This window comes from Vipera ursinii, assembly GCF_947247035.1.
Source record: "Vipera ursinii genome assembly, chromosome: 1".
Taxonomy (NCBI): Eukaryota; Metazoa; Chordata; class Lepidosauria; order Squamata; family Viperidae; genus Vipera; species Vipera ursinii.
Window position 1 is genome coordinate 298,557,548 of NC_139512.1, and position 20,353 is coordinate 298,577,900.

At 36.2% G+C, this 20,353-nt stretch overlaps 1 protein-coding gene across 1 annotated transcript in view; it reads left to right on the forward strand.

Moving 5' to 3' along the window:
• DAAM2 (dishevelled associated activator of morphogenesis 2) overlaps nt 1–20,353 on the forward strand; it is a 135,282-nt gene that overhangs the window by 87,265 nt on the left and 27,664 nt on the right. The window contains exons 15-18 of the mRNA XM_083349355.1: nt 871–906; nt 2,434–2,540; nt 16,083–16,167; nt 20,112–20,218. Of these exons, the coding sequence (XP_083205481.1) occupies nt 871–906; nt 2,434–2,540; nt 16,083–16,167; nt 20,112–20,218 (335 nt within the window). The remainder of the gene's footprint in view (nt 1–870; nt 907–2,433; nt 2,541–16,082; nt 16,168–20,111; nt 20,219–20,353) is intronic.

Genomic DNA, 20,353 nt, shown 5'->3' on the forward strand with positions numbered 1-20,353 from the left:
AACTAACCAAATTTCAGACAGGCTAAAGCTTTACACCAAACTGAGATTATGTTCCTGATATGTTCCCATTTGATTAACCAAAGTTTAGAGATTTAGATAGTTAATTGAATACTTCCTGTCTTGTTATAGAAAGCAGAATGGGACTGGGTCATGATTCTGCAAGTTTAAGATATGATCAAAATGAGGTTTGCTTGTCTAAACAGACCAGTTCTATTCTGGTCATTCACTGGCTTTAAACTTCAGCCAAATGAAGCTAAACTGAGCAAATCCCAGAGACATTTGGTGGGGGGCTGTTGCATGCATGAGCATGAATGAGGCATTTATTTCTTTTTCTTGCTGCAGTTAATATGATATTGTATTTGGTCCCCCAGCTTCTTTTCCTGTAAACGACTTCTTTTTTCTTAGAGAAGACAAAGAGTCTGTTCTTCACTCCATACAAAAGTATTTGCTGTTTGTTATATACTGGTAAGGCAATGTTAAACAGGAATATAATTTTATTCCAAGGTCTCTCACTGATTATATTATGATGTTCAAAAGGCCAGTTTATTATTTTATAACATCACTAACATAACTGCAAAAAAGAAAATAGTGAGAAACCTTATTATTGCCTGTAAAATCCTGTTAACTATCGTCTTTAGAATCTCTATAGAAAAGGGGCAAATTCAGTAATATTTCCTACTTTTTGTGACTACGGAAGGGAGAACAAACTGCGAGGCATTTCTTCTTTGATTATTTTAATAGTGTCAAATTAACCAGCGCTTCATTAGAAGACCAAATATTATTGCTTTGATAAACTCTGTACCTTTGTATTGCTGTTGCTAACTGTTGGCACGTTTCCTTCTCTGTTATCTTCAACTGTTGTCTGAGTAGGACCTGTTAACTAATCCTTCTTCTTCCTGTAAGCCGGTGAGTATTACTACCTGTCCCCTTTCTGACTTTGTGGATTTCTTTTCCAGTATTGAGATCACGAGATCCAACTGTAACTTCATAGCCCACTTTGTTTATTGCATGAGTAAACCTTATCTTTCATCTGCACATGTATGGGTGTTTCTGTCTGGCATGATTTTTGAGAGACAGAAATCAAAATTCAGTCGGCTTTTGTGTATCCAAACCCACGTGAACAAGGGAGAGATATTGGAGATGGGTGCTCTTACTTTTGTTTACAAAAGACAGAAAAATAGGCATAACTCACCTTTTGCTAATAATCCTATTACTTTTATTTACTAAGGAAAGGATCCTGACTTTCAGTTGTTCACGGGAACATCTTTTGAATTGAGTTATGTCATGATGTCCCAAAGAATACAAGAGGGAGGTGACTTTAATGATTCTTCCTCTTTCAGCTTTTTAACTCTTAGAATATCTGCTCCACTAAACTGAAGATCTTCTGGAACAGTATGGGATTTTAGGAATTTTATTTGCATTTTTATTTATTTACTAGGTTCCAAATACTACTCCATTCCAATACAACACTGAGTGATTTACATTCCTTCTTACAATGAAAAGATTGCAAGAGTAACTCAAACATAGTCCAGCATGAAAATACCTGATTGATACCAGATCCTTTCTTAGCATCCTAGTATTTATAGGGATTTTTTATAAAATAAAAAACCCTCAAGCAATAAAGAAAAACTGAGACAGAAAGGAAAGGAAAAGAAAAGAAAGGAAAGGAAAGAAACAAAGAAAGAGAGAAAGAGGGAGAGAAAGAAAGAAAGAAAGAGAAAGAAAGAAAGAAAGAGAAAGAAAGAAAGAAAGAAAGAAAGAAAGAAAGAAAGAAAGAAAGAAAGGAGAATCCTAAATCTGTAACCTACATTGGGAAATTGAAAAACATCTTGAAAGCGGGCAATATCAAATGATTCTGCATTGCTACCAAGAAGTCTACAAGGATGTGTACAGGGGAAAATGAAATCAGCAAACTTGTTTCTCCTCACCTCTCCATCATCTTTTTTTTAATCTCAATTCTATCCGTTAAGTCAAAGGTTATTTCACTTACCAGTGAAATATAATATTGTTCCTACTTTTTGAACATACTTTATTTGGATTTAAGTTTATGCAATGTGTTGTGATGCATGTCACTGTGTGTGTAATGTGTTCTGCATTTAGTTATACTTTTCAGGCAATCCCATTTATAGCAAAGACAATAAAATAAGGATTTGAGATGCACATATATATGCATGCATGCTTGCACGTATACTGTTGTCTGTTGCACTTACATCTGGATTTGGAAGGAAACACATAATAAATAAGGAAACAAAATGTTTATACACTTGATTTTTTTTCCAGTTTGATTTTTATAGCATTGTAGTCCTACAACTTGGGTGGATTTCCTCCCACACTAGTTACTTTGGATATGATGTATTCCTTCTAAGTATTGCATTGACTGAAAAATGCAATAAGAAAAAAAGAAATAATTTCCCATTTTTAAACTATTTGTAGAAGGAAATGGGATCAACTGAAGACTTATACCTATCCAGTCGAAAGGTGAAAGAACTTTCTGTGATTGATGGCCGGAGAGCACAAAATTGTGTCATCCTCCTTTCCAAGTAAGTTTACCTTATCTTGCATTTGCCTGGAATTTCAGTTTGTTGGTATACAGAAAGGATGCAAGTAGAATTTCTATTTGACTGCTACTATTCCAAACATTTTAGACCAGAAACTGCCTCTGAAATGTTCTTGAGAAATGAAAGATGCTTAGGTTTCTCTCCCATGTCAACTTTGATCAATTCTGTCTTTCACAGGAAAACAAATGCATCAGCTTGGGTTTTAAGCTAATTTGTGATATAAACTCAAACAGTGATTTACACAACTTGGCAGTTTGTGTCCCTTGGATGTTAACAACAATGTTTAAAATCTAAATATTGATTTATATTTTATATCCTCACTTATCACACAGTTTCTTAGAAATATTGCTTATATTTCCCAATGTATGTTTGTGGCTGTTAATAAAAAAAATAATTCTTTCTGGTGATTTGGTAAATTTTATGCATTTTTTTTCTTTTATTCATATCAAGTATTTCATTAATTAAAATAATGTTTTTCATGTAACCTATTTTTTTACCTAATTGGGTCAAGAATGATTGGAAGTAAATGATTCATTTGCTCCTGAAAAAGACAGTATGCAAAGAAATGGTGCAATGGCATGCTTGGCATTTGTAAGCATCTGCACCTTAGGTGTTTAGCTGAATAACTTGTCCATTGCCTTTTCTGCTTTTGATAGAAAGTTTGAGGATAGTTATGGTAAATGTATTATGGGGTGGGGGAAAAAACAGTGCTAAATAATGGATAGAAGTAACTGATGGAGTATTTTCAGGCTACATTCATCTTTTTAGGTACATAGGCATAAAATATTTGATACCAAGAAAAAAACATTCAAGCATGCCTAACACTGCTTTATTTCCTAACATGAAAGTCCATGACTGAGGCAGTATAATTATCTAATAAAATTCTTGCTTCAATGCATCTTGATTTGAAAATATTTTAAACAAATATTAGAAGGAATGTTCTTTGAAAAAAAACCCCATACCTGCTAATAGTTGGGCAAGCAACTTTATGGAAAGCAACTTTTAGAAGCAGCTTTGTACAAAATAATAAGCTTTCTTCATCTCAATGCCCATCTTCTCCAAACCTCACATTAGCTGTTGATGCATTTTTACTGCAGGCACACAAAATTTGGCTCCAGTGTTAATATTAGTAAGATTGGAGTTTGAAAGAGCAGTGTCCTTCTGGAGAGATGTTGCAACACTGTTAGTATGTAATCTTTAAATGTACAGCAAAACAATATGTGTTGAAAAGTTTCTATTTTCCCAAAGTCATATGGGGCAGGTGTGTTTTTTTAGTGGGAGTTTGGTGAATTTGCCCTTCAGTAAAGCCAACCAGAGGACATCATGCCTGGCCCTCTAAAGCCCTTCTGTAATCTAGGGAGGGTTAACTTGTATTGCTAGCTTGCAGATTTCCATGTGATTTTCACTGTCAGAACTGTTTCAGGAAATGATGCTAACTTGATTTTAATATTCAGTATCACTCAACCTTTGAATAACTTTCTTTTTTTTGTCTGATCATAACCAGATTCACTGCCAGTATGCATGGTGAGGGATGCTTATCCTTCAAAATTCACAGAACCAGGCAATTAGGGAAAATCTTCAACTGATGTGTTATAACTAACCATCATGCCCATCTATTTTGGATTTTTCTGTCTTGAGCCTAAAACTGGGTTGGAGATGCATCTTGGAGCTGCCAGTACAGACCTTAGAAACTTTTCCAAATGATTTTTCTTAAAATATATATATATTGTGTACAAATGGCCAGATTCACTAGTAATTACTGGAATAAGAGAGATTATAGTCCTCTGTTATTTAGTGCTTGATCTATTGCATTTCAAATATACTGGACTTATAATGATTGAGTTTAATTTTCCATAGATCCCCAGTTAGCTTGAACATCAATTGTGACTTGAGACCACCACATTCCAAAAGGAATAGAATGGAATAGAATAGAATAGAATAGAATAGAATAGAATAGAATAGAATAGAATAGAATAGAATAGAATAGAATAGAATAGAATAGAGCTGGAAGGGACCTTGGAGGTCTTCTAGTCCAGCCCCCTGCTCAAGCAGGAGAACCTATACCATCTCAGACAAGCAACTGTCTAGCCTCTTCTTAAAAATCTCCAGTGATGGAGCGCCCACGATTTCTGGAGGCAAGCTGTTCCACTGATTAATTGTCCTCACTGTCAGGAAGTTTCTCCTTAATTCCAGGTTGCTTCTCTCCTTGATCAGTTTCCAACCATTGTTTCTTGTCCTGCAAATTTGATGAGCTTCCCTTCTATTCCCTCATCTAAGTCATTTATGAAGATATTGAAGAGTACTAAGATGGAGCCTGCTTACTTCTCTCTATGTGGATGTAGTGCCACTGAGGACTAGTTGTTGAGTACAGTTTGCCAGCCAGCTACAGACCCATCTGGTGATGATGTTGTCCATTCCACCTTTTTCTAGCTTACCAAGGAGTAGGTTGTGGTCTACTTTATCAAATGCCTTACTGAAATCTAAGTATACTACAGCATATCCACAGCATTTCGCTGGTCTACTAGTTTAGTCACTTTATCAAAGAATGAAATAAGATTGGTTTGGCATGATCTGTTTTTAACAAAGCCTACTAGTTATAACTTTGTTTGCTTCTAGTTGTTCGCAGATCTGTTTTTTTATTATCTTTTGTAGGATCTTCCCAGATTGGAATTACCCCTTTCCTCCCACTCTTAACAGTGATGTGTCCTCCCTTCCTATTTTTACATTATTTTTGGGAATTAATTGTTCTGTTTTGAAAAAGAGGAGACTGAGTATTCTCCAATGTTGCACCAAAATACCATATACAAATAAGTGTTTTTCTTCCAATATTTTTTTACAGTATTTCTGTTAATATCATTGATGGTTTCAGAGAGAAAGGGAAAGAGAGATGTTTCTAAAGTAAGTACTCTAGTTAAAGGTAGGACATACAGTATGTTTTTAAAACATAATGGATTAAAACACTTTTAAGCAATGTAGCTTACCCATTTTTAACAATATTTTCCTTCTAACATAGTAGCCCCTTACCCTTTTCCACGTGGTTAGATGTTAATTATTAATACCCTAGTCTAGGCTGTTGCTATTTTGTCTATATCTGTGATTTTCTTTTTTTCCCCTATAGCAGACATGTCAAACACAAGGCCCGGGGGCCGGATTCGGCCCGTGAAGTGGTTTCATGTGGCCCGCAAAGCCATGCTGGAAACAGTGAAGGAACGGCCCCCACTGCCTTGGCCCTGGCCCAGAGACCCTCCTTCTGCCAGAGACCCTCAGATCTGTCCCACTCCTGCCCAAGCCCCCATAGGCACCCTTGATGCGAACGATGTAGAGCTGGCCATGCCCACCCAGTAGGCCATAAGCACTCTAGCCACACCCACCCAGTAGGCCACGCCCACCCTGGCCATACCCACCTGGCCCCCTGAGGGCAACCGCAGTGCTGATGCGGCCCTCAATGAAATTGAGTTTGACACCCCTGCCCTATAGCATGAGAAAATAAAATACCAATGAGTTTTCTCCTTAGAAAAAAAATCCCTTGGAATCCTCAATACCATTTTGTCTCTTTTCTCAGTGCCTATATTCTTATTCCTCTGACTCTGTGCTTAGTCATTCATAAGTAGTCTGAAACAGGAAGTATTTAGGAGAAGAAAATAGTGAAGGTTTTGTTGAATAATTGTGATGTGATTCATTTACTTGCCCCATGGACAGTGATCCCCTTTCTGCAGTCTGTCAACTTCAATTATAATTCTATGTCTCTCTGTAAGATTAATTGAGCTATATCGAATTGGGAGCTCAAGGAATGCATTAAAAAGTCCATTTGGTTTCTTTCCCCAGTTTTCCTTTGGAGTTTTAAGTGATTTCTGGGAACAGATAGAAGTTGTGCTGGCTAGAGACTACAATAAGCAAACTGGCATTGATTATGTTTGTGTGTGTGCGTATTTGTAAATTCACTATATGGACTGCAAAAGAAATAATACAGGTGCCAAGAAAGTAATTAGAAATAGTATACTTCTTTTGTCCCTTTCATTTTTTCAATATTCTTTTTCTGCACGTGTATTTTGCTGTGTCTATGGTAACCTATAACTTCAGAGATTAGTACCTAAAATATCCTGGTTTTAATGCCAGGGCATGATTTGCCAGATTTCATATGTTATTTTGCCAATATTTAATGTCTTTTTATTGGTTGTAGTTGGAAGTGATTAATGGAAAACAAAGTGCTCCCTCATCAAAAACAAATTTCAGAAGATGCCTCTCAAAATATTTGGAACTTCGATTTTGATCCTTTTTTTCAATATACTTGAAGTTGGGGGAAAAATTTCTGCGAATGAAGGCCAGATTATGATATTACTTTCTAATCTTAGACTTTCAGGTAAAAACTAGAACTAGAAATTCAGGTAAATGAACTAGAAATTCAGGTAAATGAGAGTCTTGGACTTTAAAAGAGCTAATTTCAATAAACTTAGAGAGACCTTGGGAAGAATTCCATGGATGAGAATCCTAAAGGGGAAAACAACTCAAGAAGCTTGGGAAATTTTGAAAAGTGAGATAATAAAGGCCCAGTCTAGCACAATACCAACAAAGAAGAAAAATAACTGCTGTCAAAAGAAACCAGCATGGCTGCATAAAGAACTCTCTGATAAATTGAAAGATAAAAAGGACAAGTATAAGAAGTGGAAAGAGGGGCACATAACTAAGTCAGAATATCAGCAAATAGCCCGTGCCTGCAAAGATGAAGTGAGGAAAGCTAAGGCTCAAAATGAACTAAGGCTTGCGACCAAAGTCAAAAATAACAAAAAAAGCTTCTTTCAACATATAAAAAACAAGAAAAAAGTTAAGGAAATGATTGGTCCATTAGTGGGGGAAAGTGGCAAAAAGGTGACAAGCAACGGAAAAAGCAGAACTATTTAACTCATTTTTTTGCATCTGTCTTTACCTAAAGGGAAAAAACAGTCCAACCTACCAAAAGCAGTGCCATAAAAAACAGAATAGTAACGCAAGTTAAGATAGGCAAAAAAATGGTAAGTGAACACCTGTCCAGCCTAGACAAGTTCAAGTCACCAGGACCAGGTGGATTACACCCCAAGGTTCTCAAGGAACTGGCAGACGTGATCTCAGAACCACTGAACTATATTTTTCAAAGATCCTGGAGCACTGGGGAAGTACCAGAGGACTGGAAGAGAGCTGATGTAGTTCCCATCTTCAAAAAAGGGAAAAATAGATCCAGGAAACTACAGACCTATCAGCCTGACCTCAATACCTGGGAAGATTCTGGAAAAGATAATCAAACAACAAATCAGCAAACACCTTGATCGAAACAAAGTCATCACTAAAAGCCAACATGGGTTTGTCAAAAACAGATCATGCCAGACAAATCTTATTGCATTCTTTGACCAAGTGACAAAATTAGTGGACCAGAGGAATGCTGTAGATATAATTTACTTGGACTTCAGTAAGGCATTTGTTAAAGTAGATCACAACCGACTACTTGATAAGATAGAAAAATGTGGGTTAGATAGCATTACCACCAGATGGATTCGTAGCGGACTGACAGGCCGTACTCAGTATGTGGTCCTCAATGGAACTGCATCTACATGGAAGGATTTGTGTAGTGGGGTGCCCCAGGGCTCTGTTCTGGGCCCAGTGCTCTTCAACATCTTCATCAACGATTTGGATGAGGGGATAGATGGGGAACTCATCAAATTTGCAGATGACACCAAGCTGGCAGGAGTAGCCAATATTCCAGAAGATAGGCTTAAGATACAGGAGGATCTGGACAGACTCGAACACTGAATGCTATGTAACAAAATGAAATTCAATGGTGAAAAAAGCAAGGTTCTACATTTAGGCAGGAAAAATCAAATGCATAGGTATAGTATAGGTGGTACCTTGCTCAATAGTAGTAACTGTGAGAGGGATCTTGGAGTCCTAGTGGACAATCACTTCAATATGAGCCAGCAGTGTGCTGCAGCTGCCAAAATAGCCAACACAGTGCTAGGCTGCATTAACAGAGGGATAGAATCAAGATCACGTGAAGTACTAATACCACTTTACAATGCCTTGGTAAGGCCACACCTGGAATACTGCATCCAGTTTTGATCACCACGATGTAAAAAAGATGTTGAGACTCTGGAAAGAGTACAGAGAAGGGCAACAAAGATGATTAGGGGTCTGGAGGCTAAAACATATAAGGAACAGCTGCTGGAATTGGGTATGTCTAGTTTAATGAAGAGAAGGACTAGGGGTGACATGATAGCAGTGTTCCAATATCTTAGGGGCTGCCACAAAGAAGAGGGAGTCAAGCTATTCTCCAAAGCACCTGAAAGCAGGACAAAAAGCAATGGATGCAAACTAGTCAAGGAGAGAAGCAACCTAGAACTAAGGAGAAACTTCCTGACAGAACAATTAACCAGTGCAACAACCTGCCTCCAGAAGTGATGAATGCTCCAACAGTGGAAGTTTTTAAGAAGAGACTGGACAGCCATTTGTCTGAAATGGTATAGGGTTTCCTGCCTGAGCAGAGGGTTGGACTAGATGACCTCCAAGGTCCCTTTCAACTTCTTCTTCTTCTTTCTTCTTCTTCTTCTTCTTCTTTCTTCTTCTTCTTCTTCTTCTTCTTCTTCTTCTTCTTCTTCTTCTTCTTCTTCTTCTTCTTCTTCTTCTTCTTCTTATTCTTCTTATTCTTATTATTATTATTATTATTATTATTATTATTATTATTATTATTATTATTATTATTATTATTATACTTTTATTCATAAAACCTGAAACTCAGTCAACTGAACACTCAAATTGACTGGAACTAATGGTTGACACGGGCTGCTGCCAGCATCCTAGGTATCAAACAGGTATCTCCTTAAAATGTAAGATGTTCCGAGTAGCACATTTTTTTATAGCTTTGCTGGAGTTATTGCAGGAAGTTGCAATTTCTTGATGTGTTTTGTAAAGTTTTTGGACATAGTTCCCAGTGCCCTGATGACAATGGGTATCACTGTTACGCGTTTCATCCATAATCACACAGTTTCGATGGCCAGGTCGCGGTATTTCATAATTTTTTCCAGTTCTTTTTCTTTGACTCTGGCATCTCCTGGTACAGAGATATCAATCAGCTGTACGCTTCGGTTCTCTACAACTCTGATATCTGGTGTGTTGTGTTCCAAATGGCGATCTGTCTGTATTTGGAAGTCCCACAAGATCTTCACCCTCTCATTCTCGACTTTTTCCACCCTGTGTTCCCACGGCTTTTCGGACACAGGCAAGTCGTATTTTTTGCACAATGCCCAGTGGATTAGTTTAGCAACTGGGTCATGTCTAGCTTTGTAATCAGTTTGTGCGATTTCGCTGCTCTCACATATTAAATGTGAAACAGTTTCAGCTTTGTTGTTGCAAAGTCGGCAATTAGATTTTTGTATCTTCGCTTTCATGGTATTAGTTTGTAGTGCTTGTTCTTGAGCAGCCAGTATTAAGCCTTCTGTTTCTTTCTTGATGGTTCCCATCTTAAGCCATGCCCATATCAAGTTGTTATCACATTTTCCTTCAATGTTTTTCAAATGTTGTCCATGAAAAGCTTTAGTTTTCCATCTATTTAATCTGTCATCCAGCCGTTTTTCCTTATATGCTGCCTTTGTTTCTGTTATTTTGATGTTTTCTGTTTTCACAGCCTGCAGCAATTTTTATGTACTTTGATTCACATAGTCATTCAAACTTCATTTTTCTTCTTCTACAGTTTGGTGGATGATGATGATGATGATGATGATTGTTATTATTGTTATTATTGTTATTATTATTAAAGGATGAGAAAGCACCCAGAAAGAATTCTCCAATTGTGAGAAACTGAATGGTGTGGATTCTGAAAAAACTGCACCTTGTAATTTTTTAAAATTTATTTATTTATTTTATATGTAATTCCAGTTTTAAGGTTGTGGTGAGTTTGTGATAGTTCTGAAAAAATGATAAGACTTTCATTAGCCTGGAGTTTTCCAGATGTGCTGGAGTATAAATTGCAGAATGTTGGCAGTGCATTAGACTATGAAATCTTCTTCCTATCATCGGAGGAAAGTAGAGGATCTCCCTTAATGTCAAACTTCTCTTCTGAATTAATATTGCTGCACTTTCCAGAGTTTTCTGCCTCTTATATATCCGTATCATCTTACGAAAGGTTTTTCATGGAAAGTTGCCTTTATGTATTACAATTTTTCATGTCTTTGATATTATCAGTCCCAATTACATTGTGAATTTATTTATTAGATTTTTATTCTGCCTTTATTACTTTATAAGTAACTCAAGGTGATGAACATATCTAATGACCCTCCCTCCTATTTTCCCCACAACGGTAACCCTGTGAAATGAGTTGGCCTGAGAAAGCGTGACTGGCCCACCCAGCTGGCTTTCACGCTTAAATTGGGACTAGAACTCACAGTCTCCTGGTTTCTAAGCTAGCACCTTAGCCACAACACCAAACTGTGTTGATAACATCTAGAATCTTCTTCTCCAGCCTGGCCACAACAAATCTATTAAATTATATAATTAAATTAAAACTGTGCAGAACCTATTTTAGATTTCAAACATATCTGGAAACAGATGGGAAAACTGTAGGGTAGAAGTTTGGAGGGTAGAAGGGTAGAAGTTTGGAGGTAGGACTTAAAAAACAAAACATTTTTTTTCTTTCTAAGGGCAAGGAAGCTGAAGAATAGTGACCATTTTCACAATTTGGTTTTTAGAATAAAACAAGCCAATCACCATCCTTACAAAAGAAAAGTAAAAGAATCTGCCTATAAAAGAAAATAATTAAAATGCAACAGTTTTGCCCATTATTCGGAGTAAAATCTTTTCTTTCTACCTTCCCTTTTCTTTCCAAGGCAATAAATAACTTGATTTTATTAAATCAGTGGTATAGGAGTGTAATTATGACTGGATTATAAAGACAATGATGTGAGAAGTAAGGTCAAGAAAAGTGGTAAGGGTCACATTAGAAGTGATTATCATATAGTTTAATTCTTTCTTGGAGGTTTGGATATTCTTATTCCTGTGCGAAAAGAAATATTTCTGACTTCTGAGAATCACTTCAATGGTGAGATGGGCGGTATATAAATTTAATAAATATTTCTCCCACCTTTATGCCATTCTTTAGAACAAATATAGATAAGGTTAATAAACAGGAATGTTGTAGTTCAGCTGTAAAAATTTGTTATGGAGTTAAAAATGGAATGTGAGCAAGCCCAGGTTCTAGGACAATAGCACAAGCCTAGTCTCCTGCCTTTAGTTTTTTCCTTTAAATAATTATAAAGTGCTTCTGTTTGACCAGTGTGCTTCTGAAGAACTGTACTGTACTGTGTTATCCTTATTTATACAAAAGTTCAAATAAAAAAAATCAACTGCTTGAAATATAACCAAATAAATTAACATAACTGGTTTGGGAGATATCTTATTACTGTGAACCATATTCCAGCATAGTTTTAAACTGCAATAATATAATATATGGTTATGGATGAATTGAACTTAATGTTACTTAGTAGTAGTCATTTTTTAACTAAAATGGATATCATACTGTATATGATATGATACACAAATCCAGAAAAATGTAGTATTTCTTGAGTATTAATTGAAAGTTAGAGTCCTATAATTTACATGTGTTTTGAAAATATGCTGTGGTTATGCACAACTAGAGAGAATTTTTCAAATACATTTTTCAATGTAAATAAAAAATGTGTAAATAATTGTATCTCAGCAATTGGCTAAGATATTTTTTTTCTTTATTAAAAAATGAAAAACTGACAGTATTCATCACATAGACTTTCCTTGCCAAGCTGCATGTGATTGGGATAAATTATCTTCACTATAAAATGACTATACTGTTGAAGTGTTGTAGTTGAGCTGTTTCCTTAAAGAAAGCTGACTTATACAACCACCCCCTTTTCCATTCCAGTTTTCTTTTTAAACACTGTACACAAACTACAAGACAGTTTTTTTTTCTCACAGGGTCATAATCTATTTGACATAATAAATATGGAGAAAAAAATGCAACCAGATGCTAGTACTACTTGTTACATATAATAATACTTTTAAACTGTTCAGTTAGGTCCAATTCTTGGTGATGTTACAGGCAAGTTCTCTCCAAGGCTATCCTGTCAAGCACAGCTTCTTTCAGCTGTTGGATTTTCATCTTTGTATCAGCTTTGATGGTATCAAGCTTTGTATCAGCTTTGATGGTATCTTTGCTTGGCCCTTTTTCTTGATCCACTAGCATCATTGAATTCGCCAATGAATTTGCATGTATGACATGGCTGTCCATGGTAGATGCAACAATTTATGCCAGAACCACAGTTCAAAGGTGTCAATTCTTCTCTGATCAGTCCTTCTTAGTGTCCAGCTCTCATACCCATGCGTCATGTTACATATACTCTGTGTCATTTACGTTCAAAGAATGCCCCAGTGCTCTTGAATACTGTATTCCTCAGAAAGCACAAAAGTTTAAAGAGAGATCCTAGATTCTTGCTCAGCTAAATAACCTTAGAATCATCCTACACATCCTTGTACTGAGAAGGAAAAGGAGAAAGGGAATGTAGAAAGCAGCAATAATGGATTTTTCCCCTTTCCACTCATAGCACTCTTGGATAACAAGTAAAGCTTATGCCCAGATAGGACTGTGATTGCAGCCATTTCCTCTGATCTCTGTAGGTAACCTTCCCTGCCTTTCCTAATCTTTGTCCTCGGGGAGCATGTGTGTCTTGCCAAAAGCTCTCTTTGCACTCAAAATGCAGAAGTGTCCATTGCAATTGTACTCGGTTCTGCTCTATCTTCACATGTCAGTAGAATTGCTTAGCTTAGTTATCATTCCATTATAATCTTTGTGGGGGTTTTCTGTAAACAAATATAAAACAGACCTAGCAGTGGTTAAATTATGCATGCAGTCTGGGGTTTGTCAGTTTTTATGCCAGTGGGAGAAATTTAGGTTTGGCTCTTTTAAGACCGGTATGAAAATTACTGATGATACATATCCAGCAATGAGATATGACTTATTTAGTGTGTCTCTTCTGGCCATAATCACATTTTAATGTGGTGTCTGCATTGCAACAAAACTCCCCTAGTTCAAGTAGTCATCTTCCTTCTGCCTTGAGTGGAAAGATTTTAGGGATCTGCTTTAGGTTTCTGTTCAATTGGTTCACCTGTTTTTGCTTAAAGCTCAGCACATCTGCTTTATGTTACTGTTGGATATTTTAAGATCCACTGCATGGTTAGTCAGAAGTATTGGAACAACAACAACAACAATGAGAACACTTCATTAACAATTCGTTGGCCCAGTTGCTTGTCTGCTTTTGAACTCTGTGTGAATAGCACATTTGTGGTCATGTGGCTTGCTGACTGTAATGAGGCTGTTTTGTAAGCAATTGCTTGCTCATCTAGCTAGCCTCAAGTGCAGCTTAATAGTAACTGCAGTGATCATTCAGATGTACCACAGGCTTTATATAGGCCTTACAGTAGCCTCATTGAGTTGTCTCTTAACATGGGGCCTGGCAGGCCGCTGCAAGAGAGGGATGTGCCACTTGAGCCAGATGTTTCCCTATTAGTTGCTGGGCAAAGGCAGCTGCATATGCATTTATTGGATTTAACACCATCTCCTTTGAGCATTTTTAAATCATGCTTCAAGAGAGTCATACCATCAAAAAGCTGCCAAGCTCTTGTACTTGGGCATTAAAAACTTGGTGAGGCTTCCGATGCAGCTCCCCTGGCCAGGAACAGTGCAAATTTCTTTGTGTGTCTTGCTTCACGGTTCTGAAATCTGACTTACAGGAAACTTGTCTTGGGAAGGAAAAAGCTAATTCGTTCTCCATGGCCTCTTCAGCTTTTGGCTTCTTCGCCTAAGCCAATGCCAGTTGGAAGGATGAGTGTTATCTGTTTCCATACACAAAGAGGAACTATTGTCCAATAAATATGAATTCTATGTGTTTATTTGAAAATGATGGGCCATTAGAAAAGTTTTCCTGAAATGCTGATGTTTAATGCACAGTTACATAATTAGAATCCAGTCCTTATATAACCACAGCAAGACAGTTGGGTATATCCTATTATGATTCTGCTCTTTAGATTTAGTAAGCTGCCAGGATTTAATCTGCTAAATAAACAAATCCCTTATTTTGTTTTTGAATACCTGGAGGAAAGAGAGCTAAAGAAAAAAGTTATTTTTTAAAACTAAAAGCATAATTCTAATTGGTCAGTTCTTCATTATACAGGAAGCCCCCAACTTTACAACTGATCACTTAAACCATTCAGAAGTGTGACAGACCTTCTCAGAACTACTTACAACCTGGTTTTGCAGTTATCATGGCTGTGTATGCAGACACACACACACACACAGAGTAATGCGATTGGACTGTTGGAAACTAGCTCACCTTTATGGTCATTTGCACATCCGTTAGTCACGTGACCACAATCTGACTTTTTGGGTAGTTTATTTCTGATTTCTGGCAAAAAGAAAAAGGCCCACTAGAAAAAAAATAAATTCGCTTAATGACCCCTGTGTTAGCTTAACAATCACAGCATTTGCTTAACAAACACCGCAAAAAATGTTGAAAAACGGGATCTGGTCACATAATGCCTTACAACCATAATTCCGGGCTCAATTACAGTTGTAAGTTGGGGTCTACATGTAATGTCTCTTTATTTTGTGCTGTAATATGTTTGGGTTTGATTTGTTAAGTCATATAGTGTGTTATGATGTCATTTGGAGATGTGAGTTATTTTTTTATGCTTTGAATTTACGGTGTAATAAATATGAATTAATAATAAAAAACATATACACACTCCTAAAATATAACAATATCAAAATAGTGATGTCAAATACTGTAAAATATAATAGAAATTTTAATATTCACAATTATTGATCACAATTTCTTCCCTTCTGTTCTCCTTGCCTTTTTCTATGGTACGCTAAAAATCAAGCTTTGGAATTTTCCATAATTGTGAATTGTGTTTTATCTGCCCTGGTCAATTGCCAAAATGTAACAGTTTCATGAAGAGAATCCTGAAGGTTTTTCTGCATGACGAGTCCTTAATGGAAAGTGATTCTGACGTACATGCTTTGTTCAAAGAACATAATATATTCTGAGTTACCACTCATAGGTTGCCATGAATGTAACCATAATTAATCATTTGGCTTTAGCAATCTTCTTTGTGATCTTTCATTTGTTTGTATATTTATGGATATAAAGGAAGGTCTTGCAACAGAACCTCAGTGGAGGTCTCTGGAGATTCTCAATCATCCAGGTCATAGTTGACCCAGAAGTGCTTTTCCAAAAGGCAACTGGGCTTTCTTGTTTTTTTTCCCTTAAAAACATTTCACTTCTCACCTAAGAAGCTTCTTCTGTTTAGAACTGAAAAAGCTTCTTAGATGAGAAGCAAGACATTTTCAAGGAAAAAACAAACAAAGTCCAGTTGCCTTTTGGAAAAGCACCTTTGGGACATCCTTACTGAAGTTTCACATTTGTCCAGAATGAATTATCTGAGCAAAGTAATTAGAGCATTATGATATTATTACAGGTTGAAGCTATCTAATGAAGAAATTCGGCAGGCAATTTTGAAAATGGACGAAGAAGAAGATCTGGCGAAAGATATGTTGGAACAGGTGAAAAAACTTAGTTACTTAAACATGACATCAGTGGTAAAAGGAGAGTGTGTTCCTCTTCTCATTAGGTTACATCTCAGCAAGCAATTTGTATAAACATGCCAGCACGATGATCAGATTACTTTCAGATTTTTTTTCCTCTCCAAAGTTCCTCGTTACTGTTGGGTTAATGAGTATAATTTATTTATTTTATTTATTTATTTTATTTTATTATATTTATATACCGCCCTTTCCCTGAGGACTCAGGGCGGTTTACAGGGAATTAAAAATCAAAACATACAAAAGTTAAAAACCAGTTAAAAAATATTAAATTCACCGTGTACATAATAAGGGTAATAAGGGTGTAAGTAGATTGTTACTAATGTCCTTGTACTTTAGGTGAAGAGTTATTGGTCCTGAACATGAAAAAGAGCAGGAAGAAAGAGATTTTTAAAATCTGGGAGAAAGAAAGAAGGCAGAAGGAACAGTATAGTGTGTATTGGTATTTCACAAAAACAGCAAAATCATTAGAAGAAGCCGGTGTTCATTTTAAAATACATTTTTTCTAACTTTTGCAACACTAGTTATTCCTATTCCTTTTCCATTCCTCACATGTGTTGTCTGGGAAGATGCATTCATAAGTATTTTATCTCCCTCTATTAATTTGCTGTTGTAATCTTGACAGTTTGAAATTCTATGCTGTTTTGTATCCCTATTTATTACTATAATTTCTAGACTCTTACTTGAATGCCTTGGGAATTACAAAGACAATAAGAGAATGGATATAAACGTTTTTAAATCAATAAGTATTCCAAAAGAAAGTGACTTAAAGCATTACTCATTTCTTGCATGGACTATATTCACGAGACAGGATTATTTGTGCTAGGAATGAACGGTGCTTTGAATTTGAAGGGGAGAAGTTGCTTCAGAGCACGCCAAGGCATGAACAGTGCACCTGTCGGCAGCTCTTTAAACTTGTCTTTTCCCAGGATCACGTGCAAGCATTGGAGGGAAAGAACAGCTGAGCTACTTTAAGTAGTTGCTAACAGGTGCAATGTATTCCCATGCTCTGAAGCATCTTTTTAAAATCTGTGACATTGCACAGCCTCGCCTATGTGTGTATACACACATGTACACGTAGCTCTTTTGGGATAAAGTGTGACATAGTAAAAGTGATCTCCAATGACCTTTAGCAAAGCAATAATTAGGGACCATAGAGACATTCTTGGATTCAGTGGTGGCTAATGCATGTGATATGTTTAACTTTACCTGTTATACTTTCTGAAGAGAAACTCAGCTATTTTCCAATAATACTGGTCTCTTAAAATTCCTATTCTCAAGGTCTAAGGCCAGAGATGGCTAATTACAGGTAGTCCTCGACTTACAACAGTTTGTTTAGTGACTGCTTTTTTAATGGTATGGGGGGAAAAAATCCATAAGTACTTTCAAAACCACTATATAAGAAACGCATTATCATTAACATGGGAAAAAATAAAATGTAAAATATACTTGAAAATTCCAGGATGGCTTTCAACAATGGAGGCATTTCTACATCCAAATTTAGTTAATTTTGAAAAAATTTGGACATACAGAGATATTCTAAATTCTGAAGGGAACTTAAAATCTAAACAAGAAATGGAAAATCAGGATATTAATCTACCATGGGTGGCATACTTACAAATGCAAGTTAGCTATGATAAAGATGTTAAACTGTACGGATTCTATAAGGAGCAAACCTTGCTTGATAAGATATTATTAACCTCTGATGAGAAATTAATTAAGAAAATTTATAATTTTCTATTGAACTTGAAAATGGAAAGCGAACAAGTTAAAGAAACAATGATAATATGGGCAAACTTATTTGGATATAACATAAAATTAGAAAAATGGCAGAACTTGTGGGAAAGAAATTATAAATTGACAATGTCAACTTCTTATAAAGGAAATTTATATAAAATGTTTTATAGATGGCACTTGCCACCAGCAAGATTAGCAAAAATGTTTAAAAACATGTCAGATAGATGTTGAAAATGTAAACACAAGTCAGGTACTTGCCATGTTTGGTGGACATGTGCCAAATAAAGAGTTATTGGAAAAAAATACATATGTGGCTAGAAAAGATATTGGAAAAACATGTAGATTTTAAACCTGAACTTTTTATTAGGTATAATGCCAGGAAAGACTGATAAACAAAGCATATATTTGATTTTACATGTAATAACAGCAGCAAGAATTATATTTGCACAATACTGGAAAAATGAGGAAATACTATGAGATGAAGAAATAATTAAAAAAATACTAGAATGCGTAGAGATGGACAGACTTACTTTGAGGTTGAAAGAAAAAGAAGAAACGGAATATTATCAAACTTGGGACTTATTTTATCAATGGCTAGAGAAAAGAATAAAGGATTAGGAATTAAATCTGTATTAGTGAATGTAAAACTCAGACAACATGCTTGTTGAACAAGTACTATTGAATGTATGAAAAAAATCAATAAAAATTTTATAAAAAAAACAAAGTTACAATGGCACTGAAAAATGTGACTTATGGCCATTTTTCAGAGGACCTTTGTAGTATCTCTATCCTGAGTGATCAAAATTCAGACTCACATTTATGACCAATATTTGCAACCTTCTGACAAGCAAAGTCAGTGGAGAAGCCAGATTCATCTAACAACCAGTTTACTAACTTATTAACTGCGGTGACTCACTTAACAACTGTGACAAGAAAAGTCGTAAAATGGGGCAAAATGCATTTAACAAATGTCTCACTTAACAACAGAAATGTTGGGCTCAATTGTGGCTGTAAGTCGAGGACACCTGTATAATTAACCTTTATTTTACCCGTCTATGGAGATTTTCAGTCATCCAGGTCATGGTTTATCCCAAAGGTGCATTTTTTCAGGAGGCAACTGGACTTTCTTGTGTTTCTTTTGAAGAAGTTTTGCTTCTCATCCAAGAAGCTTCTTCAGCTCTGACTGGATGGTGGGCAATGGAAGGATTTACGTACATTCTTTGCAGACAGCTGGTCATTTGCATTCTTTTTAGAGAGCCGTTGAAATCATTTTGGAGGTTTACCTGTGTCCTCAGGGTCACCTGTGAGGTGCAAATGTGTGTGGAGCCTTCTTGGCTGCAAGATGTTTTCTGCCCTGTGTCCCTTCACTGTTGAAGACAGGTGCAGGTTGTTGGGGATGAGTCTGGGCTGTCTGAATCTCTAACTGATTTTACCTGTACACATTTTTTCGCTTTTGCAATAGATGTCTTCCATTGCCAATAGCTCATCTGTGGCCCAGTAACAGTTAAACTACTCCTTGGGATAATTAATGAATTGGTAAAAAAGCATATAAACTAGGCTGATCCTCCAGCATATTATGGAAGTGGCAATTGGATGTGTGAAACCAAGCCTTAATCACACCAGATAGATGAAAAAAAAATCTGTTGCTGAATGAGCTGTATTTTGAGTTCAAACTTTGAATGAGCACCCTATAAATCTAGTCATATCGACATTGTTCATTATGTTTCTGAGCAGCCATTTTAGTAATGTGCTGGAGGGGATGGAGGGGAGAATAGACAGAACTTTGTATTGGAGGAAGAATGGGAAGAACACTTTTAGTGCTTTATTTACAGTGCTACACTCTGAAAGTCCTTGTATGTCAAAGAAGTTCTTTATTAAATGTCAACAAGATACCCAGCAAATAGTAGCTGGAAGTGAGATATCCTACATGGAATTGTGAAGTATGTAATAAAGTCACAGTAGGAAGACAAAGAATCAAGCAAATGTTTCAGGAAGATTAATTACTTCCGATGCATTGGTTCAAAAATACTATTACAGCAGGATGTAGGCCAGCACTTTCAATACCAATCTTTTTGTTCATTTTTATGCTGTCAATCTCCCTGTCTGGTTGGTTGTTTCATATTGCCTGTATTTTTGTTGTTTTAAAAAAAACACTTTTGATGTTCCAGCTACTGAAGTTTGTTCCAGAGAAGAGTGATATTGACCTGTTGGAAGAACATAAGCATGAAATTGATCGCATGGCGAGAGCAGATCGTTTTCTCTATGAAATGAGCAGGTGCATATATGTGTATACTTAGGTCTGTTTGCATGTGATGGAGCATACAAAGAAGAGAGAAAGGGAGGGAATATAATAATGTAAATTAACTTTTTCTATAGAAGAACATGGGGGTGCTGGCTGAGTGATTAAGAT